Genomic DNA, 22342 nt, shown 5'->3' on the forward strand with positions numbered 1-22342 from the left:
TGTAATTTCAGAAGAAATTTACATGCAGCTCTTTTAAGATGCAAATCTTTGCAGAAATCACACCTGATGCAGTTGAGCTGGCAGCTGGTCGCTGGCACACTCAGAAGGTAGGATAGGATCTCAGTGGAGGTGCAAATTCACTCACATGTAATTTAGAGTCTGCACTAAGGTCTTTTTACCCCCCATGACCATCCTATCACCACAAGTGATTAAGAAATGTTCGCCCTATTCTTGAGAACCTGGGAGATGATAATCCAACCCTGGCCACTATGATCAAATGGAAAGACAGAGAACACTTGAATGGTGGGGCGGCAGCTGAGGCCAGTCTGGTTCCAGCTTCATGTGGGGTTAGGATCAGGCTCCACATGTACCTCTCTTGTGGCTCCTTAATCTTGCCAAGCCGCCATTACCTTATCATCTATAAAGCATGCTACATGCTTACCTTGCAAGGTGAATAAATAAAAAGAATAGATGAGGCAATTGACAGGAGGCTGCAGTGCCTTCTGAAAGGTAAAGTGCCATGCAAATGTTTATTATAAAGTATTTTTTTAATAATGAAGACAAAAATAGGACACAAAGATTGAATTAAGAGGAGCAAGTCTGGGACACCTGGGTGGCTCAATGGTTGTGCGCCTTTGGCTCAGGGCGTGATCTCAGGGTCCTGGGATCGAGTTCTGCTTCGGGCTCCCTGTAGGGAGCCTGCTTCTCCCTCTGCCTATGTCTCTGCCTCGTTCTGTGTCTCTCATGAATAAATAAATGAAATTTTAAAAAAAGAAAAAGAGGAACAAGTATAATACTAGGATCAAAGTTCATTCTTAAGGCCTTCTCTCCTTGCCTCACAGACATGGACTTTTATGGAGGGGTTTATGAGGAGGTCTCCAGAAGCCGGGATTGGATCCTCTCCCATTCAGGCCTTTCCAGCCCTGAGAGTATATGATTCAGCTCATAGGCGCTACAGAGTCAGAGATTCTCATGTTGTTCCTGTTCCTCCCAGGACTGTGGCAAAGAGCAAGGGCCCACTCCCAGGGTACTCTGGAAGGGGTTTGGTTATCAGTGTTTCTTTCCTCAGGCCCCCCAGGTCTCCACACATCCAGAACTGTGATTCTTTTGTCCATATGAGGTTGCATTGGCCTCAGGGCCCAAAGGAGTCCTGGCTCTAACAACTGAATAAGTTCATTCACCATCATTTGTTCTAACTCAGAAGTTCAAGCTTTCAGGACGCAAATCCTCCTCAGGGACCCACCAGAGGCACCCCACCCTGAACTCATGCTCACTCCCCAGGGGCCATACTGTCTGCCTCTAATGGTCAGCAGTGCCCTGGAGGGATGGGTCTCGGGGTATTCCCCCTAATGCCACGGTAGCCTGAGACTCGGGGTACCCTTCCAATGGGACCTGAGTCAGGGATAGGCCATCCAACCACTTTCTTCTCCCTCCCTTGCAGGTCACATCCAATGAGAAGCACCTGGAGAGTCTCAAGGATGCAGGCAGCCTCCTGCGGGCTCTGGAGTGGCTTGCCCCAGCTGGAGGGTAAGTAGGCTCAGGAGGGGCAGTGCAGCCTACTGGGCTCAGCAAACACTCAAGCATTTCTCATAAAGAAGGCCACCCTGCACGCGCACAGCCTCATCACCACCCCATCGCGGGGGTTTGGGCAGGGCTGCGCCCCGGATGGACAGCTCAGTGTGCTCTACAGCACCGGGCTGTCTTCTCTGGCCACGTCTGCAGGGAAAACTTGGAAGCTGCAAAACAGACTGTGTGTCCCCAGAAGCTGACACTGTGCGGTTAGTCAGCCTCCTAGTTCTCTGCTCTATGCTCCATATGTGCAATGTAGGGAAGTGAGCTCCACAGTCTGGGCTGCCCAGTCACCCAGGCTTGTGTCACACGCTGTAAAGGTACGAACTGCTAGGTGGGCATCCCCACAGTGATGCTGATGCTCGGTGAAATTAGGGCCACAGGGAAGGGTCATCCCACAACACCCTCCCCCCCGCCACACACACGCTCTGAGCTTGAGAGGTGGTGACAGATGGGGGGTAGGGCTTACACATTGTTATACTCTTATCTGAACTGTTAATGCCAAATGACCAAAGAAAAATCATCGGGGAGTAAGAAGGTTGCCACCCTTTTGGTCAGATGGTGCTGTGCTGTACAGGGGCTGTGTGTGACAGTGCCAGAGCCGGCCTGCAGTCGGGCCATTGTCCCAAGCTGAGGGAGCCTGTGGGGGCCACAGCCCCCCCAAGCTTCAGCTGCTCTCCCGGTCCTGGGGAGAAGAAGGACCCACCTCGTAAGGGGTTCCCGGCCTTCACTGGGTGCACAAGACATGGAATGGGTGCTAGCGTTTCCTGGTGGTTTGTTTTCAGAACCACAGGGTTCTCTAAGTTCTGCAACCTGGTGTTTTGGGTTCAGTGTTCATCTGAAGAAAAATATGTAGCTGGGGCGTTGCTGGAAGTCTGTGGAGAAGGGGTGCCATTAGACTAACCCAGTGCCTCTCAAGCGTAAGCCAGAGAGGTAGGCTCTCTGTGTTTTCTGTGAGGTGCATGGGGAAGAACAGGCCGGCTGTCGCAGGGGACGGGCCCTCCTCACCCTGCTGGTCCCCGTGGTTTAAGGCGTGGACAGTGACTCCCTAGGCTGGGCCGCGGGCCTCCGGCTGCACTGCTGTGAGGAGCATGCACCATCTGTCCCCAGGGACTGGACTTGTGCGTGAAGCCCCTCTGAGCAGGTGTGCCAGAGAGGGCACGGGAGAGCCCCCAGCAGACAGGAGTTGAGCGTAGAGCACCCAAACCCCTTCCTCTGCAGTGCCTGGCTTTGCGGGAGCCCTCATCCAGCAGGGGCCTCCATCTGCCTTAGGCCGAAGCCGGCACCTAACGGAGCTGGACCCAGACTGGGACCAAATGTGTCAAAACATGGCTCGGGCTCCACAACGCTGGTAGCCTCTCCTGCAGCCCCGCTCAGCACCCCAGCGGTGAAAGGCCTACGCCGGGCAGACCTGGGCTGGGGAGGGTGCTGCTATGAAGTGGTCTTGTTTGGGCTTTATTCAGAGGTCTGAAGACCTCTGCTCCAATGTGGCTCTGCCAGGGGTCGGCGTACCCTCCTGCCGCTGGGGCCTCTGGGCTGCCCTGTTGCAGGTGGGCAGCAGGACTCCACCAGCTTAGCTTTGACGCATCTGGGATCCGGCTGAGTTCAAACACACTCTTGCCAGCCCTTGGGCCCTCTGATGTGCAGAGCAGGAATGCACGGCACCGTCTCTCAACCACAGCCCTGTCCACTGCGACCCGCCTCTTACGCAGCACCCCCACCCCGGGTTATTTGGCAACAGCCCTGTTTCTGTGTAGTCAAGTGTGCCATGAGCTAATTTTATACTTCAGGGCAGTGCTATATGTCCCTCTTTTCCTTGCTAACAGTTGTTAAGGCACAGGTTTAAATGTGTCTCAATTTGTTCCAGTAACAAATTTTCCATTTTAAGCTCTTATTTGGGCATCCACACCTGTAAGAGTAAGAAACCCAAAGCCTTCCGGCTCACTGGCCAGGAAGTAGCAGTATGGATCAGGGAGAGCCACCAGCTGACGCAGGCCTGGCATCATGGCCCGGACACCCAAGTCAGCCGCAGGCCGGCTCTGGGCAGGCCTGTTGCAGGACCTGGGCTCAGCACGTCAGGCTGCCGTCTGACTCGCCCGTAGAGCTCAGCATCAGCGTACCTGGCCAAAGTGGCTCTGATGATTGGGGCCCAGGAGCTCAGGCCTAGTTTAGGGGTGCCAGCATGGCCAGCTCTGAGCCCCCCTGGGACTGTGGGCCGACTGAGGTCCCAGAGCCTGAGTATCCTGTTTCTGCACCTCAAGATGACGAAGGGGCAGTTTTACGAAGTAGCCGGTCCATCAGATACTCAGGTACAAAAAGTCCAGCCTCTTTGAAACAGGGGGCATTTTGCCCTGGAGATGGCTAAGGTGTTTCTATTTTGGTTTTTCTCACAGTTCGTCTGCTGACAGTGTGGTGGCTTCCCTGGCCCTGGAAATCCTGCAAGCTGTTGGACACTAGGCAAGAAGGCACTTAGCACAAGCCTGCTCTGCAGTAAGCCCTCGGCTACACGGGGTCACCACATACGTCACCACTGTAGCTCTATCTGGACCTAATAAAGTCAGCTAAACCCAGAACCTTCTGGCCGAGGTGTTCTAACTCTGGGCCCTAGGAAACCCACTCAGAATAGAGTGGATGCTTCATTCTGCAGGATGCATCTGGGAACCATGGGTCTGCTGGCTGTTCTGAGAATGTTCTTTCCCTGTGTGTGCTAGGTAGAAAGCCTGTCTGCTAATCACGTAGATGAGAAGCCACAGTCCTCAGCCTGTGGCATGTGAGCAGCTCTCCCCTCCAGAGATTTAATAGACAGGAGTAAGCATGAATGTTCAACTAGCCGCAGCTCCAGAGCAAGCTTTTGGAAACTGGTTTTAGCCTCATCTTCCTCTCACTTCTACCTCTCTGGTTTTTCTTCATTTCAGGGACAAACCGATTCTAAGAATTCTGGGGAGGGCTGGGCAAGGCTCCACCAACAGGCAAATGGTGCAGTTTGCCTAAAGGATGCAAAATGCTTGAGGAACCCTGGCCTCTGGGAAGGTCTGCCCATCTAAATGGCGGGGGGCGGGGGGCTTCTACTTTGATGCCAAGTCCTACTGTTTACCCCCTTAAATCCTTAGAACCTTTCCAGTTTCTTCCTATGTTCCCTCACATGCCCTTAAACCTCCTACATGAAAATATTTGGTGGACGTTGCAGAAAGTTGCTGGGAATGTGGTACTGAGGAAGGCTTACTCTTGAATCTGGACTGCATCCTGTGCAGCTTGGACCACATGAGCAAGTCCAGGCCCTTCCTCAGCCTCTCTGGGGCCCATGTCCCATCTGTAAAGTGAAAGGGCAAGTCTAGACTAGATCAATAGCTGCCACCCCCTCCCAGCTCCCATGCTCTGTGCCTTTTAGAAAGAGGGGATTTGCCCCACTACCAGACACTGTCCCCAGCCCAGAGAAGCACAAGTGGGCACACAGGTAGCCTTGTCTAATTGCATCACGAGAAGCTGGTCACACTGTCACCAACAGCCCCAGTGATCTGGGTAGTTTGCCAGCTTCCATGTGGCTTAGTCATGAAAACAGCAGCTCTATGCCCAACTCCATCAAGAACATATGTCTGTTACCTTATTTACTCGTCACCACAACCTACAAAGCAGGTCGCCTTAGCTTTGATTCCCGAGAGAAAACAGGCTCAGAGGAGGCAGACCGCTTGCCCAAGGCCACAGAGTCTGGTTGAACTGAAGGACCCCAACTCCATAACCTGTGTGTGCCCCTCAGTGGGGTAGCCAGAGCTTGAGCTGTGAGCAGTTAGGTAGCAAGAGTGGCCCAGCCGGAAGCAGGCAGTCTCCTTCCACCTCTCCCAGCCTACTCACTGCCAGTGGTGAGGAGGCTCCAGGACAAGTCCTGTTGGGGGATGTGCCCCACCTCAGGCTGTGTACCCATGTGGCCCCTGGCCCCACTGATTTTGCTTGAACTCCTGGCGGGGTGGGGGGCTGAGCAGCAAGAGGCCTGGCCCTTGGTTCCAGTTACCTTGCCTGCTGGGTCCAGGGACAGGCACACGTCTCCCTATTTTCGTAGGAAATAAATCTGTTCTCTCCCGTCCTTCAGTTCTTGGGTGAACTGCTCTGGAATTCCATGCCTGGTCTTCCCAGAAGGTATTTCAGAGCACTGAAGATTCTTCTTTACCTTTTTTTAGCTGAGCAGGAAAGAGTCTTTGCTATTTGAGGGAAAACGAGAAAGTATTAACATTCCAGAATGGTTTTGTTGAGTGGACCATTCTTGGCCTTAAGTCCCGCTACATTGCCTTTTTCAGGAAAGATGTATCTGAGTGGGCAAAGGGCAAGCAGGCCTGGAGTGCACAGCCCACGGTGCCGGGGCTCTGAGGCAAGCCCATGCCAAGCTTCAGACTGATGGGAGGTTGGCATCCTGGAGTTAGATCCTTTTGATTATTCTCATAAACGTGCCATGTGGAAAGCAGCACCCATGGTCCCACTGAGCTCAGGCACAGGACACATGAACAGGCTTGGCTGGGTGAGCAGGAGGTGGCCTAACCCTTCCTCTCGGCCTCCCCATGTGAGGCCCAGACCCTCACATTTGGCTTCCCAGGCTGGCTCCAGTTCTAAGAGAAAGCTGGCCCTGGGCTCCCGGCCCATTAGAGCTCTTGGAATTCTGGCAGTGGCAAGGGGCCCAGAACGACACCCACTGGCCCTCATTCCCCCTACCTTCATGGTTCAGCTATTTGCTCTTTAACTGGCTACAACCACGGGTCAAGCCTCTCCAGACATGATGTCACATGTTGCAGAGGTAGGACGCCAGAGGGTAAATTAGGGAGGAGACCAGGCAAATGGCCGCACAGAACTCTCTTTCCCATTAACAGCAGGTCCAAAGCTTCAAGACCTCCCATCCTTACAGCCTGAGAGCAGGTGCCCAGAGGAGGGGTCTGTCCCTCTGAAGAGCCACACTGCGGCCACAGGTGTCCTGAGAGGAGGGAACAATCATCAGGGCAACTAAGGCTATGGTTTTGTAGGTCGCAGCGACAGAATTTGCTCTTACCGTTGTTTTCATCTAGCTCTTCCTGGTTCCCACAGTACCCCAAGGCTTTTCAGATGACCTCACGAGATTCTCAGGTCAGTTCTGTGACCACAGACAGGTTTATCCCTGTGACACAGCTCAGGAAGGGGAAACTCTGGGGGCTACTAAAGCTCTTGGCCAAGGAGAGAGGAACTGGGTCTCTCCTATCTCGGCTTGAAGATCCGCTTTTCTCCCCCCGCCCCCCCCCACTCCCCCCCCCCACTCCCGTGACAGAAAAAAATAGTGGCAGAATCTATGGCTATATGCAGGAGCTGAGATAGGAGCTCCAGGAAGGAACTGGGAGGGATGTGGGGCAAGGACAAGACCACCCAAAGTTCAGGAGGCCCTGAAAACCTCATACTTCAATGGGGCTGAGGAAGGAATACAGAAGATGTCACAGCCTCGAAGGAGGACCAGGGAAGTATGAAGTCCTGAAGTGACCATCTCAGTCCCTTCCGTACAGGTGAGAGAGGTGGCCTGTCACTTGCCCCTAGCTTACTTTTTGGGGTGGGGAGGGCAAAGGAACCCCCCCCCCCAGCCCGCCCACAGAGGAGGAACAAGCAGCATGATCCTCTTGGCCTTGCCTCTCAACTCTGCAATTGCAGCTGGTGGGGGAATTCACTCAAGGTAAGGCCGTCTTAAATTCTAAGAGGACAGAACAATGGCCATCAACAGGGCACTCTCAGCACTTTATAAACCAAACAGCATGATTCAGACCTGTTTTTATTACAGAAATCAAAACAAAAATTAAAAAGCATTTTTATCTTAAGATCTTTCACCATCAAGGATTCAAATAACCAGATTGAAGCCTCAAGTCTAGAACATCTGTTCCAACACAGAAGAGCTTCTTTCTTCAGCTAAGTGGTGGACACTGCAATGGGATCAATTGTCAGGTGCCCCCTGTCCTCAGGTAACCACTACTCTGATTTCTGTAGTAGCTTGCTTTTGTTTTTACCATCCATGGGTGATGTCCTCTAGTTTGTCCTTTAATTTAATCAACGAAGTCCTACAGCATGCATTTATGACTTGCTTTTGGTCAGTATGTTTGCAGGATCCACACACTGCTGTGTGAAGCTGTAGTTCTCTACTGCAGGACAGCCATTCTCTTGTATGAACATAGCAATTATTGGACACCTGGGCAGTCATGCAGTAATCTCCCAAGCCACAATAATGGAGTTTGAGGCAAAAGAAAAATCATTAATACTGATCCTACTTGTCTTTATATGGAGTTTTTTTTTCCCTGCATTTTTTCCAAACGGTCACCAATTTTTCCATCCTTTACTAAAAAGCCCCTTTCGCACTGACCTCCAGTACGACCTCTAAAGTACTATGTTCACATCTTCCATTCTCCCCTTATTCCATATTTGCCTCTGTACCAACCAATGTTAACTACCTCTACACTCCTAGTTAGGCAGTGACCACTGGTAGAGCAAGCCTTGCCCTCTCCTTTTTCCCAAATGTCTTGGCCTTTGTATTATGGAATACTTGCAGAATCACCTTGTTGAATCAGATGAACTTTACTTTTTTTTTTTTTTTTAAGATTTTATTTATTTATTCATAGACGCAGAGACACAGACAGAGGGAGAAGCAGGCTCCATGCAGGGAGCCCGATGTGGGACTCGATCCTGGGTCACCAGGATCACACCCCAGGCTGCAAGCGGTGCCAAACCGCTGCGCCACCGGGGCTACCCTGAACTTTACATTCTTTTTTTTTTTTTAAATAAATTTTTTATTGGTGTTCAATTTACCAACATACAGAATAACAGTGTTCATCCCGTCAAGTGCCCCCCTCAGTGTCCGTCACCCATTCACCCCCACCCTCCTCCCCTTCCACCACCCCTAGAGTTCATTTCCCAGAGTTAGGAGTCTTTATGTTCTGTCTCCTTTTCTGATATTTCCCACACATTTCTTCTCCCTTCCCTTATATTCCCTTTCACTGTTATTTATATTCCCCAAATGAATGAGAACATACAATGTTTGTCCTTCTCTGATTGACTTACTTCACTCAGCATAATACCCTCCAGTTCCATCCACGTTGAAGCAAATGGTGGGTATTTGTAGTTTCTAATGAACTTTACATTCTTAAGTGGAACTTCAAAACTATAAAGAATTTAGGCAAAGCTCTGAAAATGTTTTCTGATTTTTGAAGTTCTTTAAGTGAAACGCCATGCTGGGGTACCTTATATGAAGTGAAGCTTCTGGTTATGCTGGCATGGTTCTGTCATGCACTGGAAGGAACCTAAAACCAACCACTTCACCAGGTACAGGCTCTCGTCTCCAATCCCAATTACACTTTAGACCACAGGTGCTTTCATAGAACTTCAACCAAAAGAAAGTGAACATGTTTATCTAATAGTCATGATCTTAATCAAATAGTAATGCCTGATAACTCAAACTGCTCCCCCTAAGCACAAAACAGTGTCACTTTCTAAAGACCAAAACACAAGTCACAACAGGTCTACTGACTCTGTCCTTAGGGATGAACTAAGCTTGTCAGATCTAGCACCAGGATGACAGGATTACCTGGCAGACAGGTAGAAGAAGGCTCATTCTGGTCTGATTACGTTCAAGATAAACATCACTTAAACCATCTTAGTTTTCAGTTCAAAGTGGAGCTGAAGGAATTCCCCTCTCCAAATAAGTCACATTTATGTGAAGGTGCTTGAAATCCAAATCCAGGTAGTTATAATTCTTCATTATTACCTTAATGGAAAGGTACCTTCTGATGGTGTCTGAAGTGGGGGAAGCCTATCTGGCTTTCAGCTGGGTTCTACGTAGCCCAAAGACCACATTACATGCCTCTGAATTGAGGTTTCTGGTGCAATTTAACCCAGGGCCCACTGTTAAAGTTGGCAAACAATCCCATCTAGAGGTAAGGGGCTCTCTCTCATTACAACTTCAACTTTTTCACTCTGTGTGTTTTCCTCAGGATTGAAGTATCCTCACAAACCATTTAATGAAAAGGAGAAAAAGGTGACACAATCGAATGAATTAAAAGTTTAATTCTGAACCATTTTTATAACCGCATTTTCTCTTGAAGCATCGTATCACAGCAGGTTACAACAACTTTGGGATAAAAGGCAAATGGTAAACTGTCCAAAACAAGGTTCCAAATAACACCTCTTACTGATTTACCCTACCCATACATATCCCAAATAAAGTTTTTGATCAAAAACATGAAATAGATCCACCTGCTTATTTTAAGCATATTAAAAAGGAAACTAATTGGACCATTTCTATTTGTCTATTTTATACAAAAAGGCTACACAATGTTACACTTTATTCAGATTACAATTAGAGTGATTATGAATTAGTGTTCTACACCATTACTCAATTCTTAAAAATTAGAAATTGCTGTAGCAGTATTCACTATAACTTAACACTACGAGAGACTTAAAAAACTAACAGTTACTGCAAAAAAATTAAAGAGCTACTTCAAAGCAAGCAAAGTCAGTACCATTACAGATATTTAAAAAAAAAATTTAACAAGCAAGGCTAGAGTTTGATAAATTCCATATCCTGTGATCCATTCTTGTGCATTCTTCACTTCTTGAGTCACTCCCAAAATCCATTTGTATTGTTACTCCTCGACCAAAAAGGACCAGAACAAAAAGTTTACTTCAATTGTTCCCATAGGAAACTCAGCTTGGTTAGTGTGTCAGGCACTTTCTGAGATACCAGCCCACCCCTCGAGCCCTCTCAGCAACTCTACAGGCCAATCACAATGCAAGTTCAGACAATACAGCTGTATAAAGAGAGAAAGGCTGCTATTAATGTTTAAAACAGCAAATGTTACTCATTTGAGTATTAAGTTGCAAAAGCTGTGGCAAAAAACATTAAAGTTAATAACTTCCACACATGACCACTTAACAACCAGAAATCTGAGAACATTCAAATGTTCTAAGACATCTCCTTTCAAAGTACGTATCTGTTTTGGTGGCAGATTTACAAATAGGCCTAAACCACTCCCACCCTACCAACCAAGTCTCTCTCAAGTTCTGTAGGCAGAGTAAAAGTATTTTACCCAAACTGGCTTTTTTTAACTTCTTACCTAAAGGATGATTTACAGGTCAGTATCAAACCAGGCCAGCTGATTGCTGTCGCCTGGAGGCAGCCCATCCATGAGGTCCTGGGCATGCCCCAGATCTGGCAGCCCATCAACTGGATAGTCAGCACCAGGGTGGTGGCCACCCATCTCATGCTCCATCATGGGGTCCATACCCAAGGCATCCTGGCCATATCCACCAGAGTGAAAAGAACGATAGCTGGGATCTAGAAGAGTCGGGGTGGCAACAAAAAGGGTCAAAGGACAGAGGGAAAGAAGAGAAAGACATATAAAGTTACCACTGAGGTGTAACCTCAACGGCAGTGTAACCTCAACGGCAGTGAACTTGTCTCAGAAAGCAGGCCTTTCTAGCCTTCTTCAACCAAGTCATTACTCAGTGCCAGGCCACCCACGAGGCTATACAAAGTCTGTTTCCATCAGAGGCAGATCTGTAGGTTCTAACCACACCATCCATTTTACCACTGAACATTCTGTGTTTGCTTAGGTAGAGAAACAAAATCCCTGAGGAAGGGCAGCAAGCAGTCTACTGTGTGTATGATGCTCAGGGATCAACAAGTCATGGGCAAGAGATGAAAGAAAAAGCAAGGCGGTCTGACAGATGTAATCTATCTGTTACAAAGTCCAGTGACAGAAAAGTACTGAGAAAATTCAAGCTGCTGTTTCCAATGAAACCTTTACATTAAGGGTTGACATTTATGTATCTGTCACATAAGACAGCTCTATGAGATGCAGTAGGAAAACCCACATGAGATTATAAACATAAGGGGAATAGTTGCATTTGTTCACGGTCTACCCCCTGCTCCATCTCTATTACCCAGAGTTGAATGAGCTTTTCTAACACCCTGATAATAGAACTGTGTAGACCCAACCCAGATCTGAGCCTGGGCCTGAGTTTCCCATCCTCTCACTTCCTGGGTGGGCGGCAGGCACAGATATTACAGCATATCTGACCAAAAAAGGGAACACAAAAGCAACTTGTAATATCCTAAGCTGCAGAAGCCCCGTAGTCATGACTCGTATTTGTTGGTGTGATCCTGCTGCCAGCTCAGTGTGCGGCCCAGAATTCCCTAGGCTCCACAAGAGCTACTGCTGCTGACTCTGGAATTTCAGACGTGCCTTTAACTGCTGCCACTACTCTCCTGCCAACACTGGTTTCCCAGATGAGCAAACCAGCTCTTCTGATAAAGCTTTGGGAGCTTGGGCTTGACCTGGAATTAATCAAGAAATCTGAGACACATACCATCCTGGCGATATCCAAGGGGTTCTCCCTGGGCACCAATATCAAGTCCAAGATCAGCAGTCTAGATAAACAGGTACAAGGTAAGGAAACAAAACAAAAATGAAAATTCTCAAGTATACTCTCTAACATTCTGAAAACTTATTTTCAGATTATAGAGGGAACAAAGAACTCACAGAAATACTTCAAACTCCACCCCTCAAAGATTAACTCCTGATACCCAGAGCAACATGTTTTGTCATTATACACAGTATTAAAAATATTCACTAATTTCTTTCAACAAATGTAATAGTCAACAAAACAGGCAAGGTGTCTCTCTCCAACAGGAGTTGCTGACAAACAGGATATGTTCTATGAAAGAAGACTTTAAGCCTGAGCAACTAGATGGGAAGACTGGGAGAGGAACAGGTTTGGGGAAGTACACAGCCCAAGCTGGAACATGTTAACACTGCCCATTAAAAACCCAATTAACACATTACTCACTGTTTGACAATCTGCTTTTCTTTTCACCTAACAATCTACAGGATCTCTTTCCATTCATATAATCCACTGTATGACTATGTAGCATAACTGAATGAACTTTCAGCGTGGTTCTAATGTTTAAAGAACAATTCTTTTTAATATTTATTCATGAGAGACACAGAGAGAGAGGCAGAGACATAGGCAGAGGGAGAAGTAGGCTCCCTGCGAGAAGCCTGATGCAGGACTTGATACCAGGACCCTAGGATCATGCCCTGAGCTGAAGGCAGATGCTCAACTACTGAGCCACCTAGGTGTCCATCAAGAACAATTCTGTACTGAGGACAAATTCACAGAATTTCAAATAGAAAAGTAGATGAAAAACTGAAAATTTAAAGAGACCACATCAATAAATTGACCTCCAGCTAACAGAATAGAGTGCCTCTTTCCTTAAAAGGAAACATATTTCCCTTTTGGAAAAGCATCTCTTTAGAAAGAGAAGCTTTAAGCTGATATTTTTTCCACCCATGTCCCTCACAAATTCTAATGTTAAGCAGCATTATTTATTCTGAATAGTCTGTTTAAAGCTGTGGTTCTGGGCAGCCCCGGTGGCCCAGCAGTTTAGCCCTGCCTTCAGCCCAGGGCGTGATCCTGGAGACCCAGGATCGAGCCCCCCGTTGGGATCCCTGCATGGAGCCTGCTTCTCCCTTTGCCTGTGTCTCTGCCTCTCTCTCTTTCTCTCTTGCTCTCTGTGTCTCTCATGAATAATTTTTTTTTTTTTTTTAAATAAAGCTGTGGTTCTTTCTCACAGCGGCTGCTAAAGTAGCAGAAAGGACAGATATTCAAGCCAGGGACACAATGCAAATAAATGTGTGCGAGCATTTGGAGGGGAAACCACACGCTACCAAATAAACATGTCCATATGGCCTACCTCATTCCAAGCCATTGGCTCCGTTCTGAAGAGAGAACTGGTCAGCTCAACCGAAAGCCGTTTCTTGTAATCCTGTGGCTTGTCCTCAGACATTCGGAACAAAACAGCAGCTGCATATGTTGCTGGGAGAGGACAGGAAAAAAAGCCCCTGAGGAAAAGCTGAGGCTTTCCTGTATATATGAGCTAAAGGTTCTGGCTCTTCTACTTACCTACACCTTCGTTCCTAGAGTGAAGTAACTCTGTCAGAGGAGCTGTGGCTCCCTCCGCTTCAATGGCTTCTGCAGCCTCCTTGTCCTGAGCAAGTTCACAGAGGACCCCTGCAGCTACTCTTTGGATATTTTCAATGGGAGAATAAAGCAGCTAAGGAGAAAAACACAAACAAAACCTAATTAAATCTAAGGAAGAAACAGCAAGCACCCCATTATGGTGCAAACATTCCCAATTCAGAGAAAACAAGGCATTTATAGTATTTGCATTAAATCATGTTCTCGAACTTTATGTTCTCAGGTATTTGATGCTCTTGAACACAGCTTTTCTAGACCATTTTTGGCTACAAACCCTTTCTTCAGTTTTAGTTGAGCTTGGATTTGGCAAAACAGGAAGTGGCTGGAGGCCTGTCTCTGGCAACCCGTATCAGCTCTCCGAGCTCCAAAACTCAGTACCCCAAAAAACAGACTATGACGTATCCTCCTTCTTCAGGCTCTAGTCCCAATGCTTCTCCTACTGCCCCAAAAAACAAAGGGACTTTTCATAAAATTAAATGTACTCAACAAAAAGAGCAAACACTACAGAGATTCCATTTGTCATTCATTGGCAGGGGGCATATGAGCAGAGTGTTGTCATTATAAATGGAGATAGATGAAAAACTGCCCTTACCTTGGTCCCCAATTTTCTGAAATTTTATTTATAGACTCATAAAATCTAGAACACTTCACATGAAATCAACATACCTGCACAAACAATGGAATGGTATTTAGTCCTCTGATTACGATTCGGTTGTGAACATCCCGAGCTAGGATATGAAGGGCTCCAGTACAACCTTCAACAATTTCTTCCATACGGACCCCCTCCTACCAAAAGAAACATGGTTAACAAATAGGGTATTCTCTTCTCTAAAGTCAATAAATGAAAAGGTTTTCTTTTGGAGTAACATTACCTAGACTAGTTATTCACATTATACACCCAAGATTCCCTCAGAATTTGCAAATGGGTTAGGAATGAAAGAGGATTCCATGACTGAACATTATGGACATGGGGGGGGCCTCATGATGGCACTGATTTCAAGCTGCACCCCTCCCCCACACCCATACTGAACACAGGAAATACAGCTTTGAAATACTCAGAATCCCAAATATAACTTTCTTACAGTCAAGACACCAACCACTTTAGGTAAAAGGAATATATATAAGATACACAAGGATGGGAAATTAATGCACAGACTGACAAATGCTTTTCTTCCATATGTTCCCTCTATTTTTGTGTATCTATGTGTATTGGGTGCAAGCCAAGGAAAGTTTTATCACCAACCGCTAAAATTCTATTGAGCTGTCAAGTGGAAGACCCACTCCTCACAACCTCCAAAACTATCTGACGGGTAGTCTACATGAGAGAAGGAAGTTAGTTTTTGCAAAATGTAGGTACTATCCGTTTTCCCTGTTCCTGAGTTTTAAAAAAGGTTATGATTCTGCTTCTAGTGGCTTTTTGATTTTCATAAAGACACAAAACTTGATTTTTATAAAGACACAAATACTCCTTTCTTCCTAGACAAAACACTGAAAATAAAAGGTATCTTTTGCATTCTTGTAAGCCACCTCCTGGAGACAGGCCAATACCAAAAGGAACAAATAGAGAAAGGCAAAGCCCTATGATGAGGGCATACACATAACTAGCAATAGGAGACGGCCAAAATCTGTTCTGGTAGGCTCCTGTTTTCTAAAGTAACCTAATTAAATAAGAGAAAACTCTTTGAAGACCTGAATCTTCAAAAATAAATTCTAAGGAATAAATTTCTCTTTAGATACTTGTAACGACGCTTTTTAAAGACTGCAAAGCTGACATCAAAACTTTAGGCTGAGATTATCAATCTGGGTAAAGATTCCAGAAATGCTACTTATTCTCGAAATTTATTAGTATCCTTAGGTCTGTGAAAATGGTTTAAACCATTTCTGGAAGACATAGTAAAAAAGTGTGTTACATACTTACAGGCAAAATTCGTGTTCTAATGGGGAATAAGGGCTCTGAAATCAGATGGACTTGGATTCAAATTATGGTTCTGCTACTTCCTAAGAAGGTGAACCTCTGTATGGATTAGATGAAAACACTGTATGAAGTGCCTAACCCCACAGCAGTACGTAACACCCATGCTTTCTTTGTAAGACTGATGACTTAATGGAGAGGTCAAAATCAACATCACTAAGAGCCACATTATTCCTTTATCTTTTCTGCAGCTACAGAAACAAGTCAGTTTTTTTTTTTTTTTAAATCATTAGCAAACAGCCCTGCAGGCAGGAAGATGGAGGGAACCAATGACCAAAGAATTCAGGATCCTATGAATTTATGCATTCCTCTTAAATAGCCAGGTGTCACTATTCAGATTTACCTACCACAAACTGCTGCTGTGTTCCACCCATAGATGTACGGCGCTGGGTATCCTGATGGGCACGAACCAGCAACTGAACTAGTCGTGGAATGGCACCCTGCTCACGCAGAGGTGCATGATTTGCTGGACAAAGGGCAAGATTTCGAATCAATCCAACAGTAGCCTGTAGATAAGGAGAATAAAGGATGGGCATGTAACTCAACAAAATCATCTTCTTAGCTTAAAATTCCCACCACACTACTGGTATCACCTAAAAGTAGCACAGACTTTGAAAATACTTCAGAACCCCACCCCAGCCATACTTCCTATTTACTAAGGAATAGGATTCGTACTTGCTAATCCCTTATGCCTAGACAGCCATCCAATAGCTAGAGGTGGATCATTTTCAATTCTGCAACCTATTTTTGATTGACAGTTTACCTTTATTAGAGGCCAATGGGATGGTGGGTGCAGGAGTTTAACCACAACTGGCAGTCCATAGTGAAGGCGAACAGCATTCTGGGCCATCTCTGCTTCCTGGTGTCGGCTGGTCAGATGACGAAGAGCACAGATGGCAGGCTCAGTAATGTCCTCCCTGTCACCAGCACGAAGGACAGTACGCACAAGAGCCTCTATACCACCCACTTGGCAGACCATCATCTTGTTCTTATAATTATTGCAAGTGAGATTAGAAAGAATTCCAGCTGCACACGTGACCACATTTATATCATCTGAGCCCAGAAGCTGAACAAGAGTCCCAAGAAGACCTTCCATCCCTTCCTATGGACATAAAAACAAATGCTCAGTACATATTCATCTTAATTCTATCACCAAGGCACTGGCATACTCAAAATTTACCTGTTTAGTTGCAGCATCTGATAGATTCCTTAGAGTCCAAAGACAATTCTGAACAAGACGTTGACTTGGATCTGTCAGGTGAAGCCCTAAAGCCTGCATTCCACCTAAGATATGAAAAAAGATCTAAGGTGATGGCCGTTAGCTGGCAAGTCCTATCAGCACTGTCTTCTCTAGTCTTAGAGAATGTCCCTTGTTACTGCCAAAGTTTACCCCCTCCATCTAAGTCCTTTATTTCATTTGTTAGGCTGTTGCTCAGTTTCCCTTTCTTTTCTAATTCACCTCAACTAGTGACAACTTATCGAGTACTGTTCCTCCCTATGTGGAAAAAGCCTCTGTTATCTCCACTGTCCTCCTTAGGTAATATTCGTATTATTTCCTTTCATCCATTCAATCATCCCAAAAATACTGACCAATACCAGGCCCTGTTTTGAGTTGGAGCTGTACCAATGGGCAAAATATTCTAAGGTCCCTACTCTCGTGGAGCTCACAGTCTAGCTGGAGGCAGACAATAAACAAATACAGTTAATAAACTGAAACTCCATAGTATGCCAGATGATGTTAAGTGCTATGGAAAAAAAAACAACACAAGAGGGTGGGGGCTACAATTTCAAGTAGTGTAATGAGGGCACCTCAGTGACATCTGAGCAAAGCAGCAAAGACCTGAGGAAACTATGTAAGACCAACTCAACAAGGCATGGGAACACTTATTACCAAGGATTACATGAAAGATGCTGACTCTAAAACACATGTCAGGAAGGTTTAGGACCCTAAGAAAAGACCTTTATATTGATTGAGAAGTCTAAATGGAAGCTTAATTCCCCACATAATGGGTTAACTTCACCCATCTCTCTCCTACGAAATCACTTCTGAATGTAGTGAGATACTTTCCTTGTCTCCCTGTTCATCTTTTCAGGTCTGTTTTATTTTTTATCTTATTATTATTTTAATCTTAAGTAGGCTCCACAGACAACGTGGGGCTTGAACTCATGAACCTGGAGATGAAGAGTCACATGCTCTACCAACTGAGCCAGTCAAGTACCCCTTTTCAGTCTGTTTTAAAATTAAGTCACCTCTTCTACAAGACAAGGATCATCCCTATCTGGTTCCTTCCTCATAGCACCTCCAGCTACTAACACAGGGACCTGCATAAGGCTAATGCTCAACATTCGTTAAATGACTAGATTCCCCTCAACCTTCTTTCCCCTCACAGATTTCATTCCCTCCCTTTACTATTCACTCTAACAGGGTGGATGATCTCAACCCCAAACTGCTTATCAGAATAGCCCATAGACTTTGAAAACACACAGTGATTCAGCAGGCCTAAGGTTAAGATAAGAGTCCTGTGCAGATGCCTCTGGGGCACACACCCCCTTTCCACCTACACTGACAGGTCAACTCCCAAATTTCTAGCCTAGTCTTCCCCTGCATTTTATAGTCACTCTGAATATTTTCACATCTTAAATTACCTTGTTCCAAATATTAACCAACCTATCCTGGTAGTTCCATTTAGTAACTTCTCATCTTCTATAAAACAAAGGCCACATTCTTTAGCGTAACATTAAGGAACCCTTTAGAATTTGGATCCCACCTGACACTACAAACTGAACTAAATATTCTACATCTGTGGTTCTAAAGCTGAAATACGGCAGGAATGAACATCTTACAGGCCTAGAAAGTCCTGCAAATATGGTCCTTGCCTAGCCCATCAACCTCATTCTGGGCTACTCACTCATTACTCATTAAATTCTAGTTACACACTCTTCCTCTTTAGCACTTAGAGATCAACAGGCTCTTTCTTACCTTTAGGACACAGCACATGTTTTTCTCTGCCTGGAAGGCATCTAATCCCCACTTCTCATATAACTAACAAGTGTTTTCTCATCCAGCAATCCCACTGTACATCCCTTTCTCAGGGAAGCTCCCTCCTTCCTCCCTCCCTGTTAATTCTGTATCCATATTTGCTGTTCCTTTCTCCCCTACAGAATTCATTCTTGGTTGTAATGCCCCCATCTTTTACATATTTTTGTCACTCTCACAGAATGGAAGAATAAATGCAGGGGCCCTATCTGCTTGGTTAGCCAATGCAGACCACGTGCTTATTCCAGTGCTTGAAACACAGGTGCTGAATATCTTCAGAACACACAAATGAACAGCAGAATAACCTAGCTAACTTCTTAAAATGGAGACACCTAGGTCCCCAGTCCCATACACATTTCCAGCTATCTACTGACGTTATCACTTCACTCCAAGGATTCCAATTAAATCCAAAACTCTGCATTTTTCTGCAAGCACTCCTCGTATTTCTGGAATAGCTGGCAGAATTTCATCCCCTTATTGAATATGAATGCAGCCACACCTGTCTGTCTCAGTGCCAGCTGCTATCCTGGGTAATCATAATGCCCCTCTCTCCCACAAATTCTCAAATTACTCTAGACAAGTGAGAAAAATAGGTGTTACCAACCCTACACTTTATTCCCAGTATTTTCTTCTAATAAATGCTTTCATATTTCTCCTCTTCCAATTTTGATATGAAACTTGGTTTCAGAGTCCAGGTAAATACTATTAAGTGGGTTAAGAAAGAACTGATGCTAGGTAGCTAAAGAGTAACTATCTTTATGATAAAAAAACAAAAGGCCCTGGTTGGTCCACCTATTCCTTTCCTCTGCTACTAACACGCACATAACATAGAGTGCCAAGTAATCAGCCATCATTTTTGATGGCTAACAAGAACTCTATCTAAATGAGGCTTAAACAGCACCAATGCAAGGTGTCAAGTAGCACATATATTTTGAATGTGATCTTGGCTGCAAACTGGTTCTATTCAGTTTCAGCCCATTAAGGTCAAGTTGTATTACCCTTTTCCTAAGACAAGTAATCTAATTAGAACTATAATATGCTATACACATGACACTCAGAATACTTACCTGCTTCTACAATAGCTGGTTTATTACTAGAGCAGACAGACAGCACCTTCAATACTCTGCTTGTGGTCCACAGGAGTTTCTCGTAAGTGTAGGTCCTCATTATATTTACTAAAGCTTGAGGTCCACCACTAGCCAGAATGATCAGCTAAAAAGATGTGTATATAATATTGTTAGTCTTGGAATATTCACCATATGCCCAAGAAAAGCCACACTACTTGGAACATTCACCATATGCCCAAGAAAAGCCACATTACCAACCCATTTTTATCATACAAGAATTTCAGCCAGCTTGCCATTGACCTAAATATATCCCTGAACCCCATTACCCCAGATTCCCATACTGGGACCACGTTTAGCCCCTCTTACACCATTCCACTCAAATTCAGGCATCCCAGTACTCCCAAGAATATCTCAACTTTTCCCCAATATTCTTCCTCTCACACTGATCAGAACAAAAGAAACAGAAACCATGTTGGTATGCAACAGTACTGTCCATATATCAATGGTATATCAAAGCAGATTTCTTGAAAATTTGAGCCAGAACAGGTGCTTAGAACTCCTAATGATTTGGCTCTTGGCTTTTCCTAATCATTATTCACCTACTTAAAATGAAGTATCATAAAATAATTACTCATTCTTGCCCTTTACTTTCCTGCAGACCCCTACTTCCAAACTATCCTGATTTTCTAAAAACAAATCTCCTCACTTCATGCCTCTGCTGATACTGAACTGCTTTCCATTACTTTTTAAAAACATATTCTACAAGGCCCTGAAGGACCTGCCCTGCTAATCTCAATACTCTCATCTCAAACCTTTCCTCTTCTTTACTCTGTAAATTCATCCCTCTCCTCTCTCAGTAGGACTTTCAAAGGTGTCAATTCCTCTCTCTCACCTTCACCTAGTCAGTCTTTCCTCATCCTTGTGAACTGAACTCCACTATCACTTCCTTCCACTGGTCTCTCTAAACCTTCCAAGCAGGGTGTGGTTCACGTATATGCTATCACAGCCCCTCTACTTCTTCCAGATACATGAATTAAATAGTAATTAGGTTATTATCTCTAATTAGTACCTATCTTCCACCTAAGTATGAAAGCTCTAAGTATGCCCACTATATCCTTATCACCTAGCCTTATATAAACAAATATTTAAAGAAAAAGAGATGTCCAGCTTTTTTTCTAGGATACACACAAAGGGTGAGGCATACAAAGAATGTGCAAGAGTCCACAGAAGGACATGACACTGGATTCCCCAATGCTCCATGAGCCATACTCAGAAAAATTCTTTTACCTTGCTTTCTTGATTCCCGTAAGCTAAAATCTGAAGGCAGTCTGTTGTAATAGCCAAGAATTTAACATTTGTTTTGTTGAGCAAGGCAACCATTTTCTGCAGTCCACCAGCTAAACGCACTGCCATTTTAGCTCCTTCTTGATGTAATAAAAGGTTGTGGAGAGTTGTAATGGCATAAAATAATACAGAATCCACTGGTGAACTGGGAAGAAAAAAAAAGCCTCATCAGAAAGGCTGTGATGGCACCCTTCTCCTCCTTAGCTTCAAGCATCCTAACCATGTTTTCTTACCCAAGCATCTTCACCAGGGCAGGAATGCCCCCAGACTTAAAGATGGCCAGCAAGCCCTCACGATGATGAGAAAGATTGTGCAAGGTCCCAGCAGTACAGCGAGCTGTTTCCACATCATTTGTATTCTGCATGGTGCGTACAATAGCAGACACCATCTGAGGAGAACGCATGATGGCGTGTCTGGAAGCTTCCTTTTTAGAAAGCTGATGGACCATAACTGCAGCCTTATTAACCACCACCTATAATGTATAGGAATTAAGAGACAGAATTATGATTTTCAAATACTGATACCGGATAAACATTCTGAGGCTCCTTAAGAGTTTCCTTTAAAGCAGATTAAAAGCTAGCCATGTCCTTACTTACCTGGTCCTCATCATTTAGCAGTTTTGTCAGTTCAGGGATTGCACGTGTGGCAAGTTCTGCATCATCTTGATAGTTAATCAAATTTACAACTGCATGTTTCAGCATCTGTGATGGTTCAGCCAAACGCTGGACATTAGTAGGATGGGCAGCATCGAACTGTGTAGATGGGATCTGCATGCCTTCATCTAATGTCTCAGGGAACATAGCAGCCCGCACCCTCTGAGCTCGAGTCATTGCATACTGACCATCAATATCTGGAAAAAATAAATTCAACACTCACTGTCCATAATTCAGCATTCACCTGAATTTGTGCTACCCTAAGTGGTAAAGGTAACATTACAATCACTCCATGTTTTCTTTACCACACCATTTTATTTAAGCTATTACATACTAACTTTTTAAAGAATCATTCTTAAAATTGCCTTCTAACTTTTATTAAGGCAATAAAATACTTACCAGCTACTTGTTCTTGAGTGAAGGATTGAGAAAAGCCCTGTTCCCACTCATACAGGACTTGGGTGGTATCCACATCTTCTTCCTCGGGATTGCCTTTACCACTGAGAGAAGGAGCTGTGGTAGTGGCACCAGAATGGATTCCAGAATCCAGGTAAGACTGTTGCTGCCAGTGACTAACAGCTGCTTTTCTGTCTGGCTCCATGGCCATGTCCAGCTCCATCAAATCAGCTATAAAAATCAAACAATATTAGCATTACCACCATGGAGATGTTATATT

General features: G+C 45.1%; 2 protein-coding genes across 12 annotated transcripts in view; one reads left to right on the forward strand and one right to left on the reverse strand.

Annotated features, from left to right (window-relative positions):
- ULK4 (unc-51 like kinase 4) overlaps window positions 1–4142 on the forward strand; it is a 591708-nt gene extending 587566 nt beyond the window's left edge. For all 6 annotated transcript variants that reach the window (XM_072793220.1, XM_072793224.1, XM_072793223.1 and 3 more), the window contains 2 exons: window positions 1442–1527; window positions 3963–4142. In XM_072793220.1, coding sequence (XP_072649321.1) covers window positions 1442–1527; window positions 3963–4026 — 150 coding nt within the window. In that variant the 3' untranslated portion in view covers window positions 4027–4142. The remainder of the gene's footprint in view (window positions 1–1441; window positions 1528–3962) is intronic.
- A 5458-nt stretch (window positions 4143–9600) lies between these two features.
- The window catches only part of CTNNB1 (catenin beta 1), a 39184-nt gene continuing 26442 nt past the window's right edge, over window positions 9601–22342 (reverse strand). For 4 of the 6 annotated variants that reach the window (XM_072793227.1, XM_072793229.1, XM_072793228.1 and 1 more), the window contains 13 exons: window positions 22066–22293; window positions 21610–21863; window positions 21247–21485; window positions 20957–21158; window positions 19670–19814; window positions 16746–16849; window positions 16329–16667; window positions 15913–16071; window positions 14260–14379; window positions 13519–13669; window positions 13310–13431; window positions 11923–11983; window positions 9601–10888 (listed from right to left, as the gene is read on the reverse strand). In XM_072793227.1, coding sequence (XP_072649328.1) covers window positions 10680–10888; window positions 11923–11983; window positions 13310–13431; window positions 13519–13669; window positions 14260–14379; window positions 15913–16071; window positions 16329–16667; window positions 16746–16849; window positions 19670–19814; window positions 20957–21158; window positions 21247–21485; window positions 21610–21863; window positions 22066–22293 — 2333 coding nt within the window. In that variant the 3' untranslated portion in view covers window positions 9601–10679. The remainder of the gene's footprint in view (window positions 10889–11922; window positions 11984–13309; window positions 13432–13518; window positions 13670–14259; window positions 14380–15912; window positions 16072–16328; window positions 16668–16745; window positions 16850–19669; window positions 19815–20956; window positions 21159–21246; window positions 21486–21609; window positions 21864–22065; window positions 22294–22342) is intronic. The other 2 variants (XM_072793231.1, XM_072793230.1) reach the window with 2 other exon arrangements.

This window comes from Canis lupus, chromosome 22 (genome assembly GCF_048164855.1).
Source record: "Canis lupus baileyi chromosome 22, mCanLup2.hap1, whole genome shotgun sequence".
NCBI lineage: Eukaryota > Metazoa > Chordata > Mammalia > Carnivora > Canidae > Canis > Canis lupus.